This window comes from Trematomus bernacchii, unplaced genomic scaffold, assembly GCF_902827165.1.
Source record: "Trematomus bernacchii unplaced genomic scaffold, fTreBer1.1, whole genome shotgun sequence".
In the NCBI taxonomy this organism is placed as follows: Eukaryota; Metazoa; Chordata; class Actinopteri; order Perciformes; family Nototheniidae; genus Trematomus; species Trematomus bernacchii.
In genome coordinates this window covers 19,458,580-19,476,664 of record NW_022987739.1, presented here as the reverse complement: position 1 = coordinate 19,476,664, position 18,085 = coordinate 19,458,580, and the positions used below count along the sequence as shown (strand labels likewise).

The 18,085-nt window shown below is 39.3% G+C and overlaps 1 protein-coding gene across 1 annotated transcript in view; it reads right to left on the bottom strand.

Annotated features, from left to right (window-relative positions):
• The window catches only part of LOC117495936 (BMP/retinoic acid-inducible neural-specific protein 3-like), a 53,290-nt gene that overhangs the window by 14,057 nt on the left and 21,148 nt on the right, over positions 1-18,085 (bottom strand). The window contains exons 3-4 of the mRNA XM_034147548.1: positions 5,066-5,256; positions 2,390-2,580 (exon numbers count right to left, since the gene is read on the bottom strand). Of these exons, the coding sequence (XP_034003439.1) occupies positions 2,390-2,580; positions 5,066-5,256 (382 nt within the window). The remainder of the gene's footprint in view (positions 1-2,389; positions 2,581-5,065; positions 5,257-18,085) is intronic.

Below are 18,085 nucleotides of genomic sequence, written 5' to 3'. Positions count from 1 at the left end.
GAAATAATTTCCTTCTGGTGCATTTTTCTACTGTGCAAATGACACCTGAATGCAACACATTTAAACTCTGAAATTGAAATTGTTTATATTGCGTTCACTCTACATAGAGTTAAAAGATACACAAATAGTTTAAATGTATTTCAAGACTCACTTTATTTATTTGGTGCTGCAGTGTTAAATTATATTGATTTTACTGATTATTGGCCTTCTTATTTGATATGAGGTTATTATATATTGAACATTTTTATTTACCTATGCCCAGGAAGTTCTGTTTTTTTTTCCCGTTTTTTTCTGTCTCCTTGTCTATTAGCAAGATTATGGAAATGTGTCTAGCCTGATTGTTATGAAACTGGATGAAATGTTGGCCAAGGGAAAACAAATAAATAAGGGAGCTGATGACATAGAGTATATAGTTACCCATTGCAGGAATAGGCATTTGTGCTCAATAATTATAATTATTATAAAGAACTGGGAACATTTCTGTAACTGCAAACATGTTGTTTAAATGCTTTGAGCGATAAAACACATTTTCTTTGTAGCCTCTATGTTGTTTTCAATTTTCCAATAATCGTTCATGCTCATGTTCATCGCACTTCAAAGTCGGAAGAATGACTTGGAAAATGGGACCATACTAGGAGCATTGAACGCACCATTGGCCTTGACGGAGGACTGCGCTCTGCGGATGCCTTTTTATTTTATAGTTAATATATATGTATTACTTGCTAGGTATTGCATTGCAATGTTATCACTAAAGATAAACACAAACAATGTCGCTACAATCTTTCTTTATTGCTAATATGTCCATATAATTCCCTGTTGAATGTGGTAAAGCCTTACATTTGGTGCATCTACTGTACGATGGTCTCTACAGTTCCCTAGCCATCATATATTTTAACGTAGCTTATATAGTTCAGATATCCTGTAGTTTAGGATATAACAATATGTTGTAACACTTCCAGCTACAGTATGGTCATTTTGTTCTTCTGTCTTTCAAAGAAGGATTTCATATAAAGCTCTTCTGGGCAGCTTCCCATGTAAGCAGCTCCAGTTGGCAGTGAGAGGTACATCTTAAATCCTTAAAACCAGAAATCATACACTTTGATTTTGTAGATTTCCATGTTCAGAATCAAAGCTGGTCTGCCGCTTTTTAACAAGGATACAAAGAGGGACATGAGCACAAGGTATTATGTTTGTTTTTTAACACAATCTTTTTGGAGAAGAGTGTATTCAAGTAATTTAATTAGTCAATTAAACTCCAATGTAATTCGAACAATATTAATGGGCTTCATTATTTCTAAATGTTACCTTTTTAAGGTACCTTGCTTATTCAAAGTCTGTAAACACTGAGATTAGATTACTTTTGAGTCGGCCATATGTCTCCAGTAGATAAAGTAAATGATATTTTAACTAAAATAAACCTAGTTTGGCTTGGTACTAGTTACATAACATGATTTGCAAAATCTCGCAACCGAGTGTGAAGCGGCTGGGATGAGGATCAGCACCTCCAAATCTGAGGCCATGGTTCTCAGCAGGAAACCGATGCCAAGTGACTGCAAGTAAGGAATGAGTCCTTACTCCAAGTGAAGGAGTTCAAGTATCTCGGAGCGTGAGATGGGCCGGAGAATCAAAGCAGCGGGAGCGGTGCTGCAGTCGCTTTACCGCACCGTTGTGATGAAAAGAGAGCTGAGCCAGAAGGCAAAGCTCTCTGTCTACCGGGCCATTTTTGACCTATAATCATGAAGGATGAGTCATGACCGAAAGAACGAGATCGCGGATACAAGCGGCCGAGATGGGTTTCCTCCGCAGGGTGGCAGGCGTCTCCTTTAGGGATAAGGTGAGAAGGTCAGTCATCCGGGAGGGACTCGGAGGTGAACCGCTCCTCCTTCGCGTCGAAAGGAGCCAGTTGAGGTGGTTCGGGCACCTAGTAAGGATGCCACCTGGGCGCCTCCCTAGGGAGGTGTTCCAGGCACGTCCAGCTGGGAAGAGACCAAGGGGTAGACCTAGAACCAGGTGGAGGGATTATATCTCTTCGCTGGCCTGGGAGCGCCTTGGGATCCCCCAGTCAGAGCTTGTTGATGTGGCTAGGGAAAGGAAAGTTTGGGGCTCTCTGCTGGAACTGCTACCTCCGCAACCCGACCACGGATAAGCGGGAGAAGATGGATGGATGGATGGATGGATGGATTTGCAAAATGTGTATGCAAAAAAAGTTTGTACAAATATGAAAGACATGGTAACAAAAGGTTGTCAAGGACATAAGTCAAACAGTTATTGACCAAAACACTCAGCCTCTTGAATCTTTACCATCTCAGCTTATTGTCAATGTCTGCATGATGATATTGACTTGATTTTGGGCTGATGAACAATAGAGATAGAGATACAAAGGCATTACCTTGATGGCAGTTGAGGCGATCTGGATGTGGTGCAGCTTGCGCAGAGTGCTCTCCCTGTCAATGAAGTAGGAGGCAGCCAGCTGGTGCAGAGCCTCCAGAGTCACAGTGGACGAGTTTCCGGAATAATCGCTCACCTCTGCTTTCTTACTCAGTTTCCTCTTGTCCACAAATATCGTTAAAGCCTCTTCTCCTGCACAGAAAACGCATGATTTCAGAAAATGTAGATTACAATTTGTAAAGTGACATTATACAGTGTTGCTAATGCGGGCTTCTGCATGGCTTAAGTGTGTTTCTCCTACATAAAAACAAAGAGTTAGTGTCTTAAAGAGGCCCCCTCATGTTCAGGTTCATATTTGTGCTTCTACAGTGACATGTTTACATGCTTTAATGTTTAAAAAGGGCTTTATTTTTCTCATACTGCCTGTACTGCAGCACCTCTTTTCACCCTCTGTCCGAAACCATAGACCAGTCTGCTCTGATTGGTTAGCTGACCAGCTCTGTTGTGATTGCTCCACTATTTACAGATGTGTTGGAGATGTACCGCCCATTAGCTTACCACCTACAATGTTTTGGAGCGCGAGCCAAGTGTAATGTAGTGATGTCACTATTTTACAGAATAAAAAGGTAGTAAACAAAGGAGTCCAATCAAGGCGTTTCAGGCAGGGGGGGGGAGTGTTTGGGAGAGAAACTCCCTCTGGAGGGAACTTTGGGATTCAAGCCTTTGCCGACCATTTACATGCACAAAACATGTATAACACACTACAAGAAAACCTCAAAGAGACATAATAAGGCATCTTTAAGTGTTTTAGTGATTATTGGTAGTTGTTTTTATATGTTTGCCCTAAAAGCACTCATTGCTGAGATGTTTATGTGCTACACTTCCTACAAAATACAAATATGTCAATCAAAAAGCATTTCAACTGTGTCAGACATTTGATTATCAGTGTCTAAAGTTCAAGTGTCAGCATTTTTGCAATCTTTTCATTACTGCTAATGATACCTTACCTTTTAAGTGTTGAATGTATAAAGATTACATTACAATATCACATAACATTAACAACTGGGTCCTGCTTTGCTCCAGTATAATATTATATACACACACACACACACACACTATATTCCACGTGGTTAAGAGCCCTGGAGCAGCCATACAGGAGCCCCTGAAGCGCTATGGATACTTGACCACAATTAGAATAAGCCACGTGACCCATCAGTAGCCGTAGATCATAGCAATCAGTCTAGGGGCCATGGTGCAGCACACACTCTTTGCTTGAGAGTCTCCAAGACACTGCACGTCATATTCCTCATCATAATGCAGCGTTAATGCTATATGGCTATTTTTTCTGCCCACTGCCTCTCTTCCTCAGATGCTGAAGGGCACCCTCTTGATATCATAATCTATTTATTAATTTCATTAAGTCCATATGTTTCCGAACATAGAGGCTATCCATTGAGAACCACAGAGGCATATCTCTGGCAACAATCCAAGGCAAACTCCTCATTCTCCTCTCTTCATACCACTAAGTGCTGGCTGGGAGCCTGTGTGTGTGTGTGTGTGTGTGTGTGTGTGTGTGTGTGTGTGTGTGTGTGTGTGTGTGTGTGTGTGTGTGTGTGTGTGTGTGTGTGTGTGTGTGTGTGTGTGTGTGTGTGTGTGTGTGTGTGTGTGTGTGTGTGTGTGTGTGTGTGTGTGTGTGTGTGTGTGTGGGGGCTGCATCAGCTCAGGAAGCTGGTTCTGTTGCATTATATACAGCCACTCACAACTGCGACTTTTTCCAAACCAGGACTCAGTACAAAATAATTGACAAGTGTTGCTCTGTAAAAGCAAATCGGATTTGCAAGACTCGCCTCGACCTCTCTGGCATCTTGAATCTTTTTTGTCTGTTCTTTTTTTCTTCACATAGAGGACCAACAATGTGAGTGGCTGGTTTACTGTACAAAGGGTTGAAATGTATTCCAACCTCCCTGAAGAGCAATATCTGTGCTGCCAGTGCCACGTTATGTTGCTATGATGAGTTATTCAGCTAGACTGAGTTTGGACATGTCCAGGCTATGTATATGTGACGCCTTGGTTAGCATACTCTAAAAGCTTATATAAACATAAAATGGAATCTCAGGTCATTCTGAGAATTACACATTTTCCCTTATTCTGGAATACTTTCTGATTTTACCTGGGTCCTATAAACTTCAGCTCAACCTTTATTTGCATAGCGTCTGTATTGACTAAGCATGATTATCATAATTACATCCTTTTTACAGGGTTCTCATATTCAATCAAATCAGTTGAAACATTTCTAAATCAACCAAAGACAGTTTCCAACAATTATTCTTAATTATCTAGCTGGCGGTAACTATTGCATCAAGAATGGTAGTTGCTCATTAATGATGATAATGACACTTATAATGATAGGGCTGCTTCAGTCTTATTCTGCCTCAAATCAAATGCCTATTGTTCCAATGATTAGTATGGTTTTTGACTGCCTGTTATTGGTAATTGTGAGCATTCATGTGAGCTAGAATGCAAGGCTTGAAATTAAAAAGTAAGCGGTGGATGGAACAGTGAAAAAACACATTGCTGGTGGAGTCAGTTTATTCCAAGGGTTCGATAAGTTACCATGAGGATATCTACTGTAACATTGTAACAGATCTATACTCAGAACAACAGATGCTTTGTTTACCTCCCAGTGTAGCTGACAACAGGAAGTGAGTCCCATACTTCCTGATCAGGTTGTCAGTGATCATCTGGGTGGTGGGCCTGCGGCCTAAAAGTCGAATGTTCCGGATAAATTCAGGAGTCAGAGGTAACGAAGACTCCAAGAAATCTCTCCTCTCCACTGCCAAATTGTTCACCTTCCATCTCCCAAACTCCCTGGAAAAAAACAACATGTTCAATATAGAGTTCAGTTTTGAGAACTGCAATAATATGTACATTATTAAGTCTAAAAGTAACAAAACAACAAGTAATTTATACACCAACACAGCCTCACAATTACTAGTGCCATCTTCTTTAATGTGAACTGTATTTGTCTAAAAAAGCAATTAATTTAACATAATCTTGAGCTTAACATTTTGGGGATTTTTTTAGTATAGTCTAATAATACAAAATTGAAGTCTTATTAAGAATATTCCCTGTGGCAGGGTTAACACGGTGGAGGTGGGTCTGCATGTCAAATTAAACTTCTTATTATCTATATAATCCCATCATGTAGGTCTATTATTTAGCTGAAGCTGCATTTGTAAGTAAAACTAGAGAATGCAATTCCTGAAGAAATTGCTAGTGGGAATGCTTTATGCTGAAAATCTGATGCTAAACTGCTATGCTGAAATGTAATGTGTAAGAAGAAAGTGAAGAATTTAGATTGAAATGATACATGAACACTGGGGGCTTGAATGTGTGATGAGTGAAGAAAATAAAGTAAAAAGGCTTGGAAAAGCAGCAGAATATTTGAACTGCAAACTTTTGAACTAACTTGATGAATGATCTGTCGCCATGCCAACGGCATTTGATGACATCCCATGATACACTTAGATGTGTCGATGGCTGCATCGTTACCAAACCTGTGAAGTTTTGGGCTGTTTGGAGCATCTTCACTGAAGTTATGAGAAAATCGTGTTTCATGGCGAGCCTTGTGTTACCATGGCAACAGCATTTGAAGAAACCCCATAATTGACGTAGAGCTGTTGAGGGCTGTGCCGGTGATATACAAGCGAAGTTTGGGGGACAATCAGACCGTGTCCATTGGACTTACAGCGACATTGTGCTTCATGGCGAGTGGTCTGTCGCCATGGCAACGGCATTTGATGACACCCCATAATACGGTTAGATGCGTTGATGGCTGCATCGTTACCAAACCTGTGAAGTTTTGGGCCGTTTGGAGCATTTTCACTGAAGTTATGAGAAAACCGTGTTTCATGGCGAGTATTGTGTTGCCATGACAACGGCATTTGAAGAAACCCCATAATTGACGTAGAGCTGTTGAGGGCTGGACCGGTGATATACAAGCGAAGTTTGGGGGACAATCGGACCGTGTCCATTGGACTTACAGTGGTGAGTGGTCTGTCGCCATGGCAACGGCATTTGATGACACCCCATAATACGGTTAGATGCGTTGATGGCTGCATCGTTACCAAACCTGTGAAGTTTTGGGCCGTTTGGAGCATTTTCCATTGACTTCCATGTTAGAAATGTGATGAATTATGGGATATATCTCTGGAATTATGAAAGTTATGAATGAGAAAAGTAATAGCCATCGATTCCCGACCGAGCTGAACGTTTTGATGTTTGAACAGAGTTTCTGCGATGTGGAAGATGCGCAAAATAACCCGGCGGAATAATAAAGAATTTTGTGCGTCGAAGAACAAGTAGTTGGAATGCTGATACAGCATTCCAACTACTTGTTCTTCGACGCACAAAATTCTTTATTATTATCAAACTATGATTGTCACCTGGGACATACATGTGTTCCTGCTACACAGCTGACAGATGTTTTCCCTAATAGCCCATCATGACAGAGATATACATCGGAATGGATAAAGTACAAGGTGGTACAAGAAATGGCCCCATTGCTTAAATGTAGAATGTCTTCTGTAATGAGAGAGATACAAAGTGGGAGCAAAAATGTCATAAAAATGAAAGCAGTGCGAACAAAAGACTGTCAGCCTTTTGTTGCCTTTTCATGTTCTTCTCCTTCCTTCTGACAACTGACCTCAACCGTAAGTGCTGTGCTTGTATGAATCCCTAATGCTTCATTGATTATAATATATCTGGAAATGTTCATATTTGATTGCCTGCATGACATATTTGACAGCTTTAAGATGATAGCAATGCTAGCAGCAGGAAATGAGCTGAATTTTAACATAAAGCATTGTGTACCATAGGCAATATTTTCGACGTGCCTATCTCAAGTAAATGTGATTTTCTCCCTTTATGTACACACTTGGCACATACATTATGAAAAGAAAGGCATTGGCAGCATAGAAAACTGAACTCTAGCAAAACTCGAGGAACCAAAGAATATGGATGTTCAATCCTAGACCCCTACACACATTCTCTCTATTATTATTTGTACAAGATTTGCCCAGGGAAAAGCTCTTTGGACTGATGTTACATTTGGAAGTGCTTTGACTACATACAAAGTTATTCTACTTCAAAAAAGTTCAAGGTATTCATTGGAAACTTTCCCTGTGAAATGACCTTCACAGATACTTGTGTGTACTGCTTGACTTGCAGTGCCACACTTGGTTTAACAGAGAGAGCTTGCTATGAATTAAAAACCTGAATGTGTTTTGTTTGTCTGACATTTGGCAACAGTACACATTGTAGTCTCAGGGCATTGTGTTTTGAGGAAAAAGCTTTGCAAATCAAATAAAGTCACTTATTGTTTTTGAAAATCAATTCAAAGCAGTTCAGTTTACTGGAATAAAACATGCCAATCTCCTTATTTGTTGTTTGGATTCAGAACAAGATTGCCCAAAGACATTTAAATGGTTAACCTCTAATAGTTTATTTTCATCATGTTGCATTTACGGCAGCTGGAATTTGAACACGACATACATCGGGGACTAACGATAGCTGAGAGTACCCCATTTTATCATTTTATTTTTGATCTAAGACACTAATGACTGGAATGTTTTGGAGAAGCCCCATGAGTGTCAAGTTAATCACCAGAGGAGCAAAAGCAGAGATAAAACTAACTCATGAACTTGTAAATGGAGGCTGAACTGTGATTACTGACAGGAAATGCTTGTTGCGGTACTATACAAGACTGAGTCTTAATATATTTCTATCCACTGGTCATTAGTATTCCATTTTTGGTCATTAACTTAATAATGTCAGAATTTAAATGTTATGAAGGCCCAAGTGGAAAAATTGAAAGATGACCAAAATGATTACGATTCACAATAACATCTCAGTGGGATAACAATGTTAATGTTGCAAATTGCATGGCAATCCAAACCGCAGTCTTCACCGAGAATTACAAATGATTCAAGGAAAAAGGGATCAAATCTTTGAATTCATATGAGAAGTTAAAACTTTGATCTAGTGGCACTACAGTACAAGTCAGTATGTTTAATCCTCTAGTGACCATCTGTGTCTGTAAAAAATTCCTAAGAAATCAACCAAAAGGTGGAGGCGTGTGGCGCAGTGGTAAGAGCGTTGGTGTTCGGATCAAGGGAGCACAGGTTCAAACCCCACTGCAGTCAGCATGTTGTTGTGTCCCTGGGCAAGACACTTCACCCCAAATTTGCTCCTGTGGGGATTGCCCACAGTATTGAGTATGTAAGTCGCTTTGGATAAAAGTGTCTAACAAGTAACATGTAATGTAATGTAGTTGTTGAGATTAAATGGACTGTTTTTATATAGTGCTATATCAAGTCTTTAAGTCCCCTCAGAGCACTTTATATTAACAAGTCATCATTCACCCATTCACACCCCATTCATATACTGTAGAGCAATGTTCCGCTTGCTCAAGGACGCTAACATTAACAAACATTCACTATTGGCAATGCCATCTGGGAGCAACTCTGAGTTATGTATGTTGCCCCAGGAAACATCAACATGTTGACTGCAGGGGCTGGGATCGAACCCACAACATTTCGATTGACAGTCAACCCCACCTCACCCATAGTCGCCCAGTTCATGGTAAGTGTTCATTCCTATCACTAGAGCTCTGCCAAGAGCATGGCTAAAAATGCAATATTTCCAATGAAAAAAGTTCAAAAATGTGATGTACCGACAACACACTGTGAGAGAGCCACATGGGAATCATGTAAATTGTTGAACAGAAGTGATACAATATATAGTCATTCACACTGTGAAGGCCCTTGCTTTTGTTTCTTCAAATATGTCCTGCTAATAGATGCACCTAACCTTTTATGGTGAGGTCTTCCAGACACAAAGTGCACATGTACCCAGGAAGCTGTTTTGCCTGGTCATTTAACTCAATGCCTCTCAAAGTAAAATTCAATGAACTCATTTAGATGAAAGTGCTTCCACTTTCCCCAAGGAGCCAAAGTTACGGCTCATACTCTGACCACTGCTAACCTGCTGTCATAACAAATTGGATAAAATAACCGTGGGCTGAACTCCTTGTGACTTAAGCAGAACAAGATAAAAAATGCAAGGTCGAAACTGTTTTTTAGCATAACATTTTCTCTCAGAAGTGAGCATTCAGTTTAGGACTTCTGGGTCTGTATCACTGCTTTGCGATTAAAGGCCATACAATATGAAGATGTCATTTTAAATGTGACATCATTTATTTATACTTATCAATTACATTTTAACAACAAATAGATCAATTCCATGACTACTGGCCAGAGCTTAAGATTGTGATACAGTCTCCTTAAACCTAAATGTAAGAAAACTTGTGTCGAATAAAGTTTCCAAAGCTATTCATAATCTAATTTCCTAGGTTGCTTGCTAATGTTTACAGGGAAAAGCACTTAGTCAAATCTGACATACATAGAGTATTTGCTAAGTCACTAATCTACAATGATTGCTGCTCAATAAACACATATTGAATGTTAAAAGGATGCTAATCATGTTATATATGCAGGCAACAAAATACTTTAACCTGCAGCTAAATTTCATTTCTCGGTTAGTTCACAAATTCTCCTTTTTTTTTAATGTACTTTAATAGAATACCTACTTAAAGAAACGTAAATTAAAAGTCTCAGCACATAATACGAACATTGCTCTTTAAAATGCTGTGTGGCCAACTGATACAGAAGATAAATGTCATGACCTCCAAGGAGAGACACTAAAAGAGACTCCATTTCAATATTAATGACGAAATTCACATTTTCTCCACAACCTTTGCTAACACATTATGCCATCTGAGTCCTGCCCCTTACCTTTTCCTTTCTTATGTTCACAATGTATTGTTATCGTTGTCATGCAGTTGTTTTTTTATGAATACAGTCAATGGATGGATTTATCGGTAAAGCCTGGCTTATCGGTAAGTTCTTCATGAAATGTTTTTTGAGCAAAGCAAGTGATCTCTTTCAACAGCTTAACCACAGTCATCAGAGTAAGAATAAAGGCAGTTGTATAATGTGTTGATAAGTATTGGTTCAAATCAGGATGCAGACGTAACATTTGCTCAACAAATAAGAAAACCCACCCACAGAGAAATAACCTGTTTCCCCATTCCCCAAGGACTAATACCTCTGTCTTTGCTAAATGAAAACACTGTTTGAAGACCATAACTAGCTTTGAAGACCATAACTATCTTTGATGATCAAAAAGTAAGACTGTGATATTAGACCATGGGCAAGATTGCATTTATTTTTTCAAACACTTAACCTCCATCGCAAATCTGCATAGCAATGAATGTATAAAGAGACATTTATGAAGTCGCAGGCAGATATCTCAGATGTAATTATAACTTATCAGTTGTGATTACTTTGACATTTCTCGAAAAGGCTCAATGAACAGTGCCAATTTTTTACTTCATGCCTGGCACTGCCCCCAATTTACTCACATAATTACGCGTATATGAGATGAAAGAAACAGGAGGCAACAGGAAAAAAATGCTCCTCTAAGACACACCTGCCTTTAAGAAAGTTTAATATATTATTTGAAGGGCTCCATTCTTATTCGTTTTTAGAAATAACCCAAACATTTTCTTGGTAAACATTAAAACCAACAAAGGAGCCACCTAAACATAAACATGATTGATGTCATGACTTAGGCTATGTTTTTGTCAGATTACATAATGTGACAAGAAAATAAACATTCACAAATGCATTGTTCTATCAGTCAAATGTTGCACTTGTTCTCTCTCCAAAGTGAAACCTTGACTGCGATAATCAGAGTGGCTTGAACAACCTTCCTTGCTTATGATGGATGAAGGGAGTGTGGCCTTTTGAAAGGGTATATATCACATTAAACCAGGAGTAATGAGGAAATCTCAAACAACCAGATGTTTGAATGATACACAATGTAAATCCCTGTTCCCACAGAAGTTAGAAGAAGCTGAAGGCGAAGATTTCAACGCACATCGATTTAAATTTCTCTTATACGTCATCACAAACCGAGGAAACTAATTCACACAAGATTAAGCAGAAACTGTAGGCAGAGAGTGGGAAGTAAACATAATGATGTTAAATGGATATGTGGTAGCCGTTGACCTTTTTGCTGACGCTATGGTATTCAGACAAAGCCTTTGACTGATCTCTTGCTCAGATAAATGTAGTGTAGCTATTAATCTTCACCTCATTTCATGCCATACAAATAAATGACCTCTTCAAATGGAACACTGTGTCTCTTGAGTTGTGCCTTGCAGCCTTAAAGCACTATTTCAAAGCTGCAGCACGTTCCGTAGGAGAACAGGAATACACAAGGAGGGAGCGCAAAGGAGAGAGGTCGGGGGAGGGGGGGTAAGAGAACAGGTATAGAAAGAGTATTCGCAAATCCCCGCTGTCGTTCGTTTCTTCAGTTATCGCTGGCTGTGATAAGCTAGCCCTGTCTTATCTTAAACCCCCGATAGGCCAAATGGTTCGTCCTGAAGGAGAGAGGAGGAAATTAAATGGGTTTCACCACGAAGTTGACTTTAGGGGCTGCAATCCTCCCTAGAACTAGCAAAGTCATTATTATTATCAATTTTGTTGCTCCCTTTCGCCGAGGTACATCAGTTTCATCAGTTTAACACTTTGGATGCTATCATAGTCAAGTTGGTTTTAGTTATTGACTTTTCTCTACATTCAAAGAGAAACCATTTATGTTGGCTGTTTTCCTATGTTTGTGGAAAGTAACATGGTAGATTCGAGCTCCAAAATATGCTTGTAATTCACTGCATATCAGAATAAATTCTTATAATTTGAAACCAAAAAAAACACAACCTTTTTGGCCAGTAGTTCCTCACAAAAATATGTAAGATATCACTGAGTTGTTAGCAAGTATTACAGACATCACAAAGTTATATTTGAATTTATGTTGAGACTCAGCTTCACCCTATTACAGAACAACATCCAAGCCCTAGGTTGGGAAGTATTGCATTTATACCTCACTGTATGTAATGATTTAAAGGTAACCTATTATGCAAAATCCACTTTTTCATGTCTTGTATACATAAACATATGTCCCCTCTGTATAAAGAGACTCTGAAAGTTTCAGGAAACTTCCCTTTATATAAAAACCTATCTGAAAATGAGCTGATTAGATTTTGGCCACTTTATGATGTCATAATGATTTTTTGGCTTGTGTAACCATTAGCCAATAACCAACCAAGGTAACCCCCCCCCCCACACCTTATCACCTGAATCTCCTCCTAGAGCACCATTGTGTTTTTTTTAACCAAATCTCTCTCAGATGCCCCTTTCACACCGGCACTTTTCCAGCTCCTGCTCGGAGCTGGAGCTGGAAAAGCGCCGGTTTTTCCTGTTCACACCGCAGCGGCGGCGCGTCATAGCTCCGGAATGCGGTTCACTTCCAGCTCCAAAAAATTGTCGGTCCAGAGGCAAGAGCTTCGGAGCTATGACGCGGCGTCGTTTACGTCTCTCTTACATCGAGGCGTGCAGGAAACCTTACTTTGACCATCCGTTCGCTGTTATTGATCATTGTGGAGAGCAGGCAGACGTTTTGTTTGTTATTATAGCAGCTATCGGATGGAATTAATACATGGGCTGTACAGGTTGTCATGTCCGACTATCACAAGTAGAATCATAATGAAAAATACGCTGGTAAAATGTGCCTGTAGAAAACGGCTTAGCAAGTAGTCAGTTTAGCTTCGGTTGCTATGCTAACATCACCCATGTTATACCAGAGAAACTTTCATAACAGCATTCTGATGCCAAACAGCGTCAATTCAGACTGACACACATTCACTTAAGGGGAACTGGGGATATGTATCAGCTGCTTGTGTAACAGTCAGACAGTGAATACTTTAGAGCCGTGTGAGCTAACCCGGAGCTAACGGGAGAATAAACTCCCGTGGAGAGCAGCCAGCACTGCAGCGGTCGGTAAATGCCGCTGAAACACATTAATAAACAATGAACCACGGCACTCTGGAGAAAAGTATAAGGTTGGAGAAGTCGTTATTTAATTTAATCTGGCTTCGTATGATTAAAAGCAACACGATCATCGACCCGACGCAGTCCCCGGCCCGTTGTTGTTGTGGGAGAAAATCAGCGACGTAAACTGTGACGTCATGACGCAGCAGCGGCAGCTCTGGGCGGTGTGAACATAGCGGGAGCTGAAAAGGGAAACCGGAACTGAACCAGAAAAGCTCTAGGCTCTAGGAGCTAGAAAGGGAAAAGCGCTGGTGTGAAAGCCGCAAGAGGGGCGTGGGGAGTGGCTCCTTATTTTCATCTAAAGTAACAGAGAATCAGCACTTTTGAAACAGGGCTGAAACAGAGGGGATTATAGGATGCTACAATTAATGATCTGTTTGGTATTTCGAGCCAAACACTTCAGAGACATGTTTTGTATATATCTGAGACCTATAATATATTGATGAAAACAGTATAATAGGGGACCTTTAATGACTACATAACTACAACGGTTAGTGTATGCATTGATTCATTAGAAACAATCAGCTCAAATGCCACAGTATGAGGTTAGGGTTAGCCATTCTTCTGCAGTAAGAAGCACTATTACTGTTTGGTACTTCAAACATATTTAGCAGAAAATACTCAAGTATGATTTTAAAACCAGAACTATTATTTTAGTATCGTTAGCTTGATGTACTGCTGCAGTTATTTAATTAAAGGTTATAAATACTGTTATTTGACTATCCACATGTATTGGCTGGCATGTGGTCTAACCGTTAAACAGTTAAATAATATTCAATGAGTATAATGATTTTTCACTTTAAAATAATATTAATATTTTGATCTTGTTCCATTAAAAATAATCCAAATGCAGATGCAGATGCACATTAACACTCCTGCCTTAACCCTGGTGAATACTGCTGCTTTCCCCTTGGCAATGTTTCCTGTGGACAGGTGGCCGAGGCGGAAGGCCCACATTGTGTTTGCACTGCAAGCAATGAGAATGTGCTGGAGTGAATCCCCAAACAAACACACAGACACAAAAACATGAACCCTCTTTTATTTTTTTGCTTCAGAGGACTTCTTAAAAATCCTTTCAAATTCAATCAGTGAGAAAGGCGGGAAATTAAGTAGCGGGTTAACGTGGTGTGAATTCATTACCCCATCGTTGCTGAGGTAGCTCAAGAACTGTAACCCCGAAGCACCGATTCTGGTGATCCATCTTCTTCTGTCATTGAGAATTTATTAGGATTTAGCAGAGATCTTGACTACACATGAGGAAGACCAGACCAGAAAATAACATTGTCACTTTCAATCACCTCCGCCCTCTATTCTGCACAGTGAGGTGCCTCTTAACCAACGATGGACATTCAAAAATGATTATTTACAACAAACACAAGCTTAAGATGTCCACTGTTGCTATTGTTCTATCTGAGCAATTTCTTCTGACACTTATTGATGTACGTTCCTCAAAAAGACAATGTGTAATAGCAGCTACTCAGTGCAGAAACTGCTGAGACAATGAGATGTTAGCACGTCCAACTTTGTATCTTCGTAAGACATTAACTGTATTTTCGAACATAATGTGTCTCTTGTAAAGCCATTACAGCCGTTATATAATTTTTTTTTTAAATCTAAGCTGCTGTCCCCCGACACAAATCCAAGCACCTGTGTTTTTAAATAAAAAATATCTTTATCTTAAACCTTATCAATAATGCGATACAGTTTGTGTGAATATAATAAGCACTCAGGAAGCAATTTCTCATTTAATCACAAATCTTGACACCGATTCACTCACTATTAAGCAGTAACTGTAGGCAGAGTGTGGGAATTGAACGTAATGATGTAAAATGGAAATATATTAGTCGCTGACTTTTTTAGATCGTTGCAATAAGTCATTCATATTAACCCTCCTGTTGTGTTCGGGTCAAATCTGACCGATTTACTACTTTCATCAATCATAACTTTTTTGTTTTACATTCGATTGCATTAAGCCTTTATGATATCCTTCACAGTAGACATTTGAACATATAAAATTGCTGATTACCACTTTCTTTGAAATTTGGATGATTTAGCCAACTCTGTAACACCAATGGTGTTCCTGGTGACCGCCATAAAGAAAAGGAATTAGGAACCACCCGGACGGACGCACGCACGCACGCACGCACGCACGCACGCATCGCATCCCCCCACATGGATCACACCTGGCACACGCAATACATGTTCAGTGTATATTTACTGCAGTTTTTCATGTATACCAGTAGTCCGATACAATATTTACAATTTAAAAGGGTGTTAAATGAAATTTGGTGATGATTAATGGTTTATGTGTTAATGTAATAGCAGTTAAAACAGGACCAGTCAAATTAGACCGCACACACCAAAGTAAGGGGGGGAAACGAACACAACAGGAGGGTTAAGGGTCTACAGTCATGCCAGCAGCTCTTTGAGGATGTTCATAAGCAAAGCCATGCTTGTACGTGCTAGCCTGCTGGTATTATCCCAATAGCAATGCTACTGTAACATGCTACTGTTTAGCATGACTTTTACCATGTTTACCATATAAGTGTAAGGGACTATCAAAGTTATTTAATCTTACGAAGGGGAAGTTTAAACATATAAACCAAAACCACAGATCACAACCTCATTGGGGAGCTATAGAGCAGGTCATGTGATCACCAAAGTCAGTAGGAGTTATGCTTTAGGGACCATGCATGTCTATACATATTTAATGGCAATGAAATTCTACTTGATATTGGTTGAGATATTTCAGTCTGAAAATGGTAGACCGACATACGGACTGACTCCGCTATCTTTCACTGCATTAGTGTGGCCAAGAACCTGAATAGAGGATAAAAAGGAAATCACGATGAGGCTTCCCTCTATTAATAGTGGAGTTATGGCCGCTTTACACACTTTCATCCTCATTATTGAATCGAGTGAGAAAAGCATAACTAGAGAGAAATAGTAAGTTGTATAGGGAGTAAGAACTTAAGCAGAAACTTTTCAACTAATTGTGCTGATTCAAGGGGAAAAGTTGAATATGTCTCTTGGGACTTTAATACTTGAATATTTAGTTTCCCATATTCTTAATAGTGGCTGAGGAAAAGTGTCCTTAGCACAAACAACTATTGTATAATACGGTTTCCTCAAATACCACATGGAGCAAAGCAAAGTTGCCAAAACCTCTGAGGGAATTTTAGGAGAGGAGACAAAGAACATCAATGAGAGTAGCAGTGGGATGTTGAGAAGCAGCGCTGAGGGAGTCTGCTCTAAAACACTAACCTCAAAGCTCTTCAGAGCACCTGCACACTCCCCTGTGGTTTAGGAAATCTGCTGTTGTTCATCTAACTTGAAGTGTCTCTTAAATCAGACAGGAAGCAGCTTTATTTTGATCAAGTGAAACACAAAGCTAGACTTGTCCCACATGCTCCAGTTTTCAGAATAAACTAATTGCAGATCATTATCCGTCGTATTTAAAAAAATCATTGTGTGTCGAGATGCTTGTTAACACTATTGTTATTTACTTGTTTCTAACAACCCTTGGGTTATTTCCATCATTAGTTTTAATTGAGTGTTTATGATGATTTTAGAATCTGTCTAGACAGCATTTTCAGCTACAATTCTGTGAGAGAAATCAATTAATTTCTTTAATTCCTTTTGTGTTTGACCTTAAAGGAATATCCCACACAATGTATGGAACAACAATCTTTTTTTTAATAAGGAATCACTGGCCAAGTACACATCAATATTTGATTTATCTGAAGTTTGAATTGAAGTATCGATATCTGTCTAGAATCAAAGGATACATAATCACATAATTTCGATTCATTGCAATTTTACTCTAAAAATTAACTACATTTACAAAAGTGAACAATAGGTATTAAAGTTGAAAGTAGTGATTAAAACCATACAATTGTCAGTAAAATGTTTTACTGATGTATTATTTGATTGTATAGAGGTCTATTATTTTCTTATAGACTTCTTTACAATTAGATGTATTCTTGCAATAAGTGAAGTCGCCCCCTGGCGCTTCATTAGAAAGAATGCAAGTTTAAAGCTGCCTGAGCCTCCATTATTAGACCTGTAGGTTGCCACTTGTAGTGAATAAGTTAACATTAGCAATGGCTGCTGGCATCCTAATATGACCAATGCAGTTTTTGCTTATCCTTAAAACCAAGTATCAACTGTTTGTTCATGTTACACTACTTTGCAGCTCTAATACGTTTTACACACTTTCCCTTACAGCTGCTCAAATCACTGATGCATTGAAAGGTTTGTCCTTTTCTGTCAAACCCAAGAACAAAAACATAATTCTGCTTTCATTCATATGCAACAGGCTGAGATGTGAGCACCCTCTATTTGTTTGTACATGTGTTTTAGAGCGTGATTTTGAAATGTTACGACCTCCAACACAAAGCAGGAGCATACTGTAGCTATGAAGTTTGGCCCTCTTGGAAGGATATTGAAGGGGGCCAACTCTCTTTAATAAAATATCCCACACTGAATATTGTATGAGCCAGCTCCAGGTGTAGGCTCCCAAAATCATCACCACATTTCACTCTCCCAACACATCCACTGAAAGAGAGCTATTATGTGCCAAAGCAAAACAAAAACAGAAGCTTACCCACAGCTGTATCTCTTCTGTCTTTGTCAGATTTCTTTCTAAAAATCGAATGGGACTGAATCCAAGTGAATACAATTCA